The sequence below is a fragment of the Megalobrama amblycephala genome, linkage group LG11, assembly GCF_018812025.1.
Source record: "Megalobrama amblycephala isolate DHTTF-2021 linkage group LG11, ASM1881202v1, whole genome shotgun sequence".
Taxonomy (NCBI): Eukaryota; Metazoa; Chordata; class Actinopteri; order Cypriniformes; family Xenocyprididae; genus Megalobrama; species Megalobrama amblycephala.
The window spans coordinates 25,214,589-25,225,097 of NC_063054.1; the positions used below are offsets into that span (position 1 = coordinate 25,214,589).

At 36.6% G+C, this 10,509-nt stretch overlaps 1 protein-coding gene across 4 annotated transcripts in view; it reads right to left on the bottom strand.

The window, feature by feature from the left end:
* Window positions 1-10,164, bottom strand: part of lhfpl4a (LHFPL tetraspan subfamily member 4a) — a 50,893-nt gene extending 40,729 nt beyond the window's left edge. For 2 of the 4 annotated variants that reach the window (XM_048206944.1, XM_048206943.1), the window contains exon 1: window positions 9,039-10,163. In XM_048206944.1, the coding sequence (XP_048062901.1) occupies window positions 9,039-9,444 (406 nt within the window). In that variant the 5' untranslated portion in view covers window positions 9,445-10,163. Of the gene's footprint in view, window positions 1-9,038 lie in introns of all 4 variants that reach the window. The other 2 variants (XM_048206942.1, XM_048206945.1) reach the window with 2 other exon arrangements.
* Window positions 10,165-10,509: the final 345 nt, after the last annotated feature.

Sequence of the window (10,509 nt, forward strand, 5' to 3'; positions counted from 1 at the left end):
CGATAGTATCAGATGTTGCACTAAGGTCCAGTAACACTAATAGAGAGATAGAGAAATAATAGAAAGATGATAAGAGCAAATCATTTATACTCTAATGAGTCAGGAAAATAATATATAAAGCAATCTTTAGTGGTAGAAATAATAGTTCTACCATATTTGTAACAAGGAGCTGGTCTTCTTGGCTTGGATAAAAGGAGTATACACAAGACTAGACAATTTGAAAGGGTTAGTTCACCCAAAACTGAAAATTCTGTCATTTGTTACTCACCCTCATGTAGCTCCACATCCGTAAGACCTTCGTTCATCTTCGGAAAACAAATTAAGATCTTTTTGATGAAATCTGGGAGGTTTCTGTCTCTCCATTGAGATCCAATGCAACTACCACTCCAAGGTCTAGAAAGGTAGGAAAAAGACATCATTAAAGTACTCCATGTGACTCCAGTGGCTTAAACTCAATTTTATGAAGCAATGCGAGTGCTTTGGTTGCACAAAAAAACATAATTTACCACTTTACTTACAAAAATATTGATCTGCAACTCGTTCACGAGAGCTTCACAACGCATGCGTGTTGTGTTCAGATTAGCACATCAACACAACGCAAATGCGTGTGTGTTCACAAGTGCATCACGACGCATGCGTTTTGTGTTCATGCGAGAGCTGGCATTGTTGCGTAAACACGGTTTGGATAATGTTATTTTGTGGTAATAAATAAAGTGGTAAATTATGTTTTTTTTTTTTTTTTGCACAAACAAAGCACTCACGTCGCTTCATAAAATTGAGTTTAAGCCACTGGAGTCAGATGGAGTATTTTAATGATATCTTTTTCCTACCTTTCTAGACCTTGGAGTGGTAGTTGCGTTGGATCTCTATGGAGAGACAGAAACCTCTCAGACTTCATCAAAAAGATCTTAATTTGTGTTCTAAAGATGAACAAAGGTCTTACGGATGTGCAACAACATGTGAGTAAGTAATAAGTAATAAATGACAGAATTTTCATTTTTGGGTGAACTAACAATTGAAGAATTTCAATGCCATCAGCGTCAATTCCATGTGACAAAATTAAGTCAAGAGTATGATTATGACAATGAGTGGGTCTGACACATAGTGTCCAGTAGAATTTAGACTGTCTATAAATGCTAATCCCAATGCATCTTTTTCATTATCTACATCAGAGGTCTCCAAACTCGGTCCTGGAGGGCCACTGTCCTGCAAAGTTTAGCTCCAACCCCAATTAAACACACCTGAACCAGCTAATTAAGGTCTCACTAGGTATACAAAAAACTTTTAAGCATGTGCGTTGGAGCTGGTTGGAGCTAAACTCTGCAGGACAGTAGCCCTGATCTACATGGATATTAAAATCACTAACAATTAAGACTTCACCTGCAGCCAATTCTAACTCAGATAGAAAAAGTAAATACTTTAAGCATAGACATTTTTGTAGCATTTGAGTGTAGTCCATGGACAGCTGGTTCAATAAGAACCGAATCAGTGTGTGGCCAAAATTTTGACTCTGTATTAAACCAGCTGCTTTACTTTCATGTCCAGCCTGGTCTAATGCTATCTAGGATATGACATTTTCGAGGACATTGTTTCCTGTGACTTATTTTTATGCATTTGATTTAAAAGTAAACATGTCTGCTTTGAACTGTGCACAAGAAAATTGCTCAACTTTAAGAACCTGTGTGCTATATTAACAGAGACATTCTGTTTCCACCTGTAATTCAGGTGGGAAGAGGGAACATGTTGGTAACTATAATAAGAGCATTAAGGCGGCAATTGCAACTTTTAATTACACTTTTAATTCACAGTGACTCAGTTTGTCACTACAATGGAGGCCTGACTGTGAAAGGCACAACATAAAAAAGAAATCCATTTTCTGGTAGGAGAAGATGAAATGTGGGTGAGATTAAAATTATTTTAATCCATTATACTGATTCCACTTCAATTGTTTATTTATTTATTTATTTTTCTGCTTTTCCATCACTAACTTTCCTGCTTCTTGTGGTCTTGGATGTACAGTGGGCTCCACAAATACGGACACCCTTCATTTTTCCTTAGTCTTTCATTCAAAATATTCACCAAATCTAACCTTTAATTTAAGTTAATTTACACAAAATATACATTTGGAATAAATTAAATAAATGTTTTTCTCCAAAATAAGTGTGCCAAAATTATTAGCACCCCTACTTATTCTAAGGAGTATGAAGTATGTTTTAAGTTCACCTTAGTGATCAGGAACACTTAAGTGATAAGTCATGACTTCCTGTTTCACTGGGCTCTAAATATGAAGTGCCACTCAGGCCAAATTCCTATAGGCACCCATCACTATGGGAAAGACCTGAGAATACAGCAATGATGTGTGACAAAACGTTGTTGAGCTGCACAATAAATCATGAATTGGCTATAAGAGTTTAATTGTTATAGTTTAATTGTTCGAATACTCATTTCTACTATCCAGGCAATAATTAAGAAGTTTAAATCAACTGGAGATGGTAACAGAGAATTTGAGAATTACAGATGCTAGCTGGGTCTTGGGGTCAGAAAGTCTCCAAAACTATGATCAGACCTCATCTATATAACTATAACTTGCTTATAAACCTTTGGTGACATCAAACAGCAATCTCATACACCTACAGTTTGCCAGGTGTAACTTTCAGTGAGACTGGGTTTTATGACCAGAGATGAGACCAAAATTAAGCTTTTTTGGAAAAACACCAGAGGTGGGTTTGGCATAAACATAGCCATGAGGAAAAGAACCTCATCCCCACTGTAAAGTATGGTGGTTGATCTTTAATTCTGTGGAGATAATTTTCTTCCAAAGACCTGGACAACTTGTTAGGATACACTATATCATAAACTCCATCAAGTAACAGCATATATTAAATCAACACCTGACTGACCCTGTCTGAAGCTTAAACTAAGCCAAAAAATGAAGGTTTTGCCATGAACATACAGTAGCAATCCCCTGACCCAAACCCCATAAAAAAACTTGTGGGATGAGCTGAAGAAAAGAGTCCACAAGCATGGACCTCTGAATCTGAAGGATCTGGAGAGATTCTGTATGGAGGAATGGCCTCAGATCTCTTGCCATATGTTCATCAACCTTATTATGCATTATAGGAGACAATCCAGAGCTTTTATCTTGGCAAAGGGAGGTTGCACAAAGTATTAAAGGAAGGAGTGCCAATAATTGTGATTTTTTTTGTAACTATCTGACTTTAAAGGTTAGATTTTTGTGAATATTTTGAATGAAAGACAGGAAATTGCAAAAACACACACAAAAAATGCACAGTCATTTTTTTTCATTACTGGTGGAAATGATAGGTTTAAATGGAATACCCCAAGACCTTGATAACTTGTAATCTTCTATGGAGGTGATTTATTATTTACAATTTTTTGACTAATTTGTTTTATACACCATTCTGTCCACCTTATTCTTCAATGTGGAAGTAAGCTATTTTGTTTGGATGTAAGAGACTTCCGATTCATTAGCCGCTATAGCTAAATGACTAGAAGAATAACATAGTGCAATAAAAACTATTTGTGCAGTAAAACTACTTGTGCTACAAACCAGTGTGTTTAAGATTATGATAATAAATTAAAATAATATGATAACAAATACCAGTTTGTAATATCAAGCAGCATAACTGACTGTTGTTGTACAGGTAAAATAGCTGGAAAGCACCAGAAGCTTTGCAGCCATGCTCACTCTTACATTAAAAATAGGCCTATAGGTATGCTTGGGATGTTGGAGAAACTATAAAAAAACTACACAAATGATAAAATGATATCAATACAATAAACTGTAAAAAACAGTCAGCATAAAGATGCAGTAAGCGATTTCTGAGAAACAACACAAACAACCCAAACAAACACACCCCTCCCTTCATTGCTCCGCCCCCCAAATGCATGAACACACAATGCAAGAGTGGATGTCTCTTTATCATAGCTGAAGCAAAGTAAAATAATGCTTCACAAAAAATAACCCGAAGATGACAAACAAACAAATGACAAGGAAGAACAAAAACATACAGTACACAAGTACACAAGAGTATATAGTAAGCCATGTTACTCGCCAGCAGCACAAAATTATGCCGATATGCTTTATCGATAAGATAACATGTTGATTATGTGCCTGCGATAACTCACAAGATAACATGTGCAAGGAGTGCTAGCAATGAGATCACATCAGCAGTGTGGTCATTCTTGAAGTGAACTTTTGCCTGTATGGTGATTTAGATTCACTGTTTTGGATTGCTGCTTTGAACTTGAACACGAGAGTACAGAATGGCGCATCCAGCACGAACAACAGTCAACAGTCACTTGAGCATACACAGCCTCCCCCATGTGTATGGATAAATCAAAATTATGTGCACAGATAAATCATTTATAATTATTAGTGCAATATTCCATAAAAAATAAGAATTGTCAGTTTTGATTTAATGGTGACTTTAATATGGTTATTGCAAATAATTACTGTTTTGTAGGACCTTGAAGTTGTAATGCTTGTTTTTCATGTGTAAAGTTACAAGGAACATAAAAGTCATATCATGTCACCATTCTAAGATCTGCAAACAGACTGACATGGATGAAACTGACAGAATTAAATGATGACTGATACACCTCAAAGCTTTGCTTAATTGAACAATGGTTAAGCATGTTAATCATGGCACCTCTATCTCAAGACAGAAAGCAAAAAAGGGTTTCAAGTTCACCAGCAGAAGACAGGGGGACAAGGACCAGCTGCTCAGTATGGTTGTGTGAGATGGCAGCCTGAGAGTCCACCGGAAGAAACTGAAGAAATCTTAAAACAGAAAGAAATAAAGAAAATCTTAAACAAAAATAGAAAGAAATAAAGAAACTTAACAGCAACTGCGTTGTTACTTATTTCCTATGCAAAGACGATAGACAGTCATGACAGTAGGCATCACATTGAAGTCTTAAATGAAAAGATCTAAAATTTTAATCAAAGGACCAGAAACCAGGTGGAAAAATAGGAAAAACAAACAAATAAAACAAAGAGAAAAAAAGAAGAAGAAATATGTATTATTGTTAGGGTTTTTCTAGAAAGTTATACATTTTATATATTTATTATACTATCGCCTAGCTTTTAACTGTTAATTGTGAACAATTAGGCATGTCCACACAATTAGGCATATGCCCATGACTGTCCTGAAATGGCTGTAATGAGTGCACGACGAAGGGATATCACTAATAAAGTCTTTAATTATTAATCAAACCAAGAACACGCAGGAGATAAGAGGAACAATAATTCAAACACAACCACATTAACATTGACAATACTGGACACTGAACAGAAAGAACTCAAGGCTTATATACACAGGGAACATAATCAGAGAGAACAGAAACAGGTGTGTGGAAACTAATTTAAGTTAATACATTTACTTGAGACAAAAACAAAACAAACAAACAAACAAACAAACAAAAAAAACCCTCACATGGTCAAACAGGACAGGAAAGAAAATGAAAGAAAACAAATGTTGCCCAGTATACCAGCTAAGAGCTTTATAGAGGATGAAAACTGTTCTTTGCAAAGCAGCTGGCATATATGACACCATAAAACCAAGGCTACATGACAAAATGTACTGCAGAAATGCCCTGGGCTACCCATTTGACAGTCAGGCCTATTTCTCACATCATCCTAGATCAGACTCTTGCAGTCCCACTCTTAGCCCTTACTCACCATGATCAGTTTCATGAAGATTTTACATTCATGAAGTTACAGTTCAAGTTACCGCAGTGACCAAACAGCTTCCAAATGCAACAGTGGCAAGAGAAAACTCCTTAAGATGTTTAAATATTTGAGGAAAAATCCTTGGTAGGAGCCAAAGTCACCAGTATATCTCACAATTAAGAGATATAAAAAGTCTGAATTGCGAGTTAAAAACTTACATTTGTGAAAATAAAGTCAGAATTGCGAGATATAAACTTGTAAATGTGAGTTTTAAAGCCTGAATTGTGATATAAACTCACAATTGCAAGAAAAAAAGTCATAATTGTGAGATTAAAAAACCACAATTACCTTTTTTAAGTGCAAATTTATACCTCACTGTTCTGAGAAAATAAAGTCAGAATTGCGAGTTATAAACTCGAAATTGCAAGAAAAATATGGAAATATGGAAGCTTGGTTCCTTCACAGAATAAAAAATAAAAAAAGATAATCGCAGCTTTTTATCTCACAATTCTGAATTTATTTTTTGCAATTGTGAGTTATAAAGTCCGAATAGTGAGATAAACTCGCAATTGCAAGAAAAACGTCAGAATTGTGATATAAAAAAAAGTCGCAATTACCTTTTAAATTTTTTATTCTGTGGCAATGATAAATGTAACGGCCAATTGTTTAGCAACAAACAAATAACCAATAATAGTCTAAACGTCCCTTGCCTCCATAAATATTCACATGCTTTGTATATATTCATTGAAACTTTCACACAACTGTTTTTCTCTTCAGTTTGGGTGTGGGGTGGGGGGGATCTAAATGTTAAACTGTGGGGGAAAACATATTAATTGAAGTGAATATACTTTTTTAAAATGCTTTATATGGTCTAAAACGTTCGTGAAACCTAAAGTTGAATACCCAGTATCATGGTCTGCCTGCCCCCTCCCCTCTAAACCCCAAAAGAATGTGTACAATTTAAAAAATATGGCCACCAGTCAATACCATATCATGTTTTGCATGCATATAAATGGCTCTATAATCCGAAGTGTTTTCACAAATAATTCATATCATATGATTTGCCATATGATTTGCCTCCTCCTGATGATTGCCACTTACAGCTGATTCTGAAACCCTAGTGTATATGTTATGATTTTCAGCTTTATTTTATGGAAAAGGCTATTTGCACTAAGTGAAAATAGCAATAGATGGTATTTACACTATAGTGAAAACAGCAGTATTTTCTTTGCACTAAGATGCTATTTCCACTATTGCAAATAGCAAATACTATTTTCATCTCAGTGTATTGTAGTGCATTATAAACCAGTATGCAAGAATAATGACCTAGTTGGTTTAGATGATTATATTTATTTAAATTATTGGTGTATGCTGAATTTAGAAAAACTGTGTTGTGCTTTTGTGGTCTGAGGTATTGCTGCACAAATTTTTGGTTGATTTTGTCATGATTTCTACCTTTAAAGAAAGCATAGTGGAGAGTGGACAGGAAGTAGGACGTGGGAATATTGTTGGTTGTATTTGTCAGAATTATTAGGAGCACTAATTGCTAGAAGCTAACAGAATACATTCCTGCGGCAAAGCTAAATTTCCAGCAGCCATTAATGCAGTCTTCAATTTCCACATGATCCTTCAGAAATCATTTTAATATGCTGATATTCCAAACTAATATGCAAAACTGTGTGTTTCAAGTCTTTCTACAGAATTTCAATGGGGTTTAAGTCTAGACTTTGACTATGCAATTCCAAAACTTTAATTGTATTTTTTAAGCCATTCTGAGGTATGCATTGTCTTGCTGCTTGACCCTTTTGCTATTGATTTGGTTCATGACACGCTGCTTAACATTCTCCTGGAGACTTTTTTGATACAGAGCGCAATTCATAGTTCCTTCAATAATGGCAAGGTGTCCGGTTCCAGATGTAGCAAAACATCCCCAAACCATAACACTACCACCACCATGCTTGACTGTTGGTGTGATGTTCTTCTCATGAAATGCACAGTGTTTGGTTTTAATCAAACATAACAGGGCCAATGTCAACCAAAAAAAGGAACTTTGTCTCTATTTGTCCATATGGTTCCAGGATTCTTGAGGATCATTCAGTTGCTACTAACAGTTGCAGTTACTACTGCAGACCAGGCTTTTACTTGTAGGCTGGCTGGACATATGAAGAGAAGTAGATAACAGATATATAAACCAGTCAAAAGGTTAAATGTAAGAATAAATGTAAGAATATGGAAATGATTTAGGTGTTGTGTGTTTAACTTTGTTTCAATATGCAAATGGTTGTGTGCTGCACAGCTGTATTTGTTATAACAAATTACTGTAGCTGTCAAATCCACCATGCAAATCAGCATTTACTATGATTTCTAAAAAGAAAAACATGGAGGAGGAGAAAAAAGAGGATGGAAAGAAACACATAGCAATTCCTTCCAAAGTTCATTACAGTTAAAATAAGCCAGCACCATTAAGAAGGCATCAACTTATCAACTTCACTGTTCACAATCAGCCATACAGCCACACAAAAACCTTGTTGTTAACTTCAAATGCAGCACTTTATTGACGTGTTAATTGTAGTATGCTGTTATCATTAAGGCTTTCATTAATTAAAATATGTGCCTGCCAGGTATTTTTGCGTCCATCCAAGGTTTTCTCCCTCTGTCTAACATTATATATTTTTTTCCTTTGATACAGTCATAACCTTAGCAACCACATAGCAAAACCTGGCAACCACCTGCAATCATCATGGTGGAGTTTTGCACAGACAAGCAATTTTTTCACAAAGTTAAATTACCTCATTCCAGGAAATAGTTAATAGTAATAGATATCTTGTCTTCTAGAGTAAAACAGAACACTGTCATGTGGAAATTAACAGCATTAAATATTGCAAACACAAAAAAGGCTCATAAAGTGCACTGAGAACACAGTGCTTTATTGATTTTTATTCATACCCGTTTTGTTCTGTTGAAGAAAAGTGAGAAATAACCAACATTACATTTTGTAATATTAAATATCATACACACACACACACACACACACGCACGCACGCACGCACGCACACACACGTGTTATTTTTTTAATGAATACGGCAAATATAATAACATTTCCCATTGCGCTATCTCAGAGCAAGCAAGGCAACATGAAGGCATGATCAGTGACAAACAGCTTTACTGAACCCTCTGAAAACACACGCACCCACAATGAGCTCAATTCAAATAAACAAGCATCAGTTCTTACATCAACCGTTTACACTGGTTTTGTGGAAAATAAGGTAGCCTAAATGATGCCGTATTCTAGATTTATCTATTTCCTACAAAAACCTTCAGAATAATAATAATAAATACTCACCACAAAGCAGCTGCATCCAAGCGCAGGTTTTGTAGACGGTGGCGGTGTTGCAGAAGAAGAAGAGCGCCATACAGCCGATGCAGCTCAAAATGAGCACCATGGACAGCAGCACGAAGAAAGAGGCCGCCTTAAACGCGCCGGACGGGATGGAACTGAAGTCGGAAAATGTTCCCTGGCAAATCAGCTCCCGGTTCGAGTTACCGTCGCCCACACAGTAATGGAACAACCCGAAGTAACCGGCATGTGGTGTACTCACGCTGTCCCCTATCCAGTAAGGCTGGATGAAGACTACCACGTTGATGGTGGCGAAGCAGATGGTGAAGATGGCCCACAGGACACCGATGGCTCGAGAGTTACGCATATAGTTGTCATGGTAAATCTTTGAGGCTTCTTGCGAAGGTAGCATTTTTTTTTCTCGCTTGCTCCCAACCGTCTACTCTCCTGTGATTTGTTTCTGCTATTTCCGGCGTCTCTATCTCCCCCTATCTACCCCACCGGTACCCTCAGAAATGCGCTTCTGCCGCGAGTCCAGTGACTGGAGATAAATAAAGATTTGTCTGATTTGAAGTAGACAAGATGTAAGCGGTGTCTTTCCTCGATTCGATTTACCAGTCCTTTTGTCACATCGGAATTGATCATGAAACAATTAAATAATTGATGGGAGCGTTGTTATGATAATGCATTCGGTGAATGAAAAAAAAAAAAACACCCTTCTGTTCCTTTCCACCTCCGCTCTCCGTGCAAGAATGCAGGCGAGACGACTGAGATTACATTGCAAAATAAATGTCTATGACAAATTCGACAATACGCATTATTGCTGCTCAATGTGTCTGGGTATAAATAGCATATCCGGTGCACCTCTCATCGGCTGTAATGCTGTCAAGATCTCAATGATGGATCTTCCGCAGACGAGCGAGAGCAGATTTAGCGAAAGCTGGAACATCAGCGTGAGGCGTCGCACATCATCGTAATAATAACCTGAAAAAAAATCTGAATTTCATTCAGAAGAGCACTTCGTTTCGCGGTTTTGCCAAAACCACCGCGTCTCTGTTATCCCGTTAGGCTATTTCTTCTCTGCGCGCACACGCTTGGTGATGTTCAGAGCTGCCGGTGAATGCGCGTACGCGATTTGGGATATTGCAGAAATTTCAATAAGTACACGCCCCTTTAACATGCGTCAATACAAAGTAGCTGTAATTGTTTTTGGACACATTATGGAGCACTTAACTGTTGTATGGCTTCTTTTATTTTAGCATAACCCCTACAAGACACGAGGAACAGATGTTAACAATGATCAATAGGGAAAACTACAAATATGGCCTATTTATTTATTCATAATTTAATTCTTTCAGGATCAAACCTTAATATAATATCTCTATAATTTAATGATAAATCATGAATTTATCACTTATGAAAGTCGTACTGTATTTTTTTCTTTGCACAACATATTAGACAGTATAAAATAAAGGGA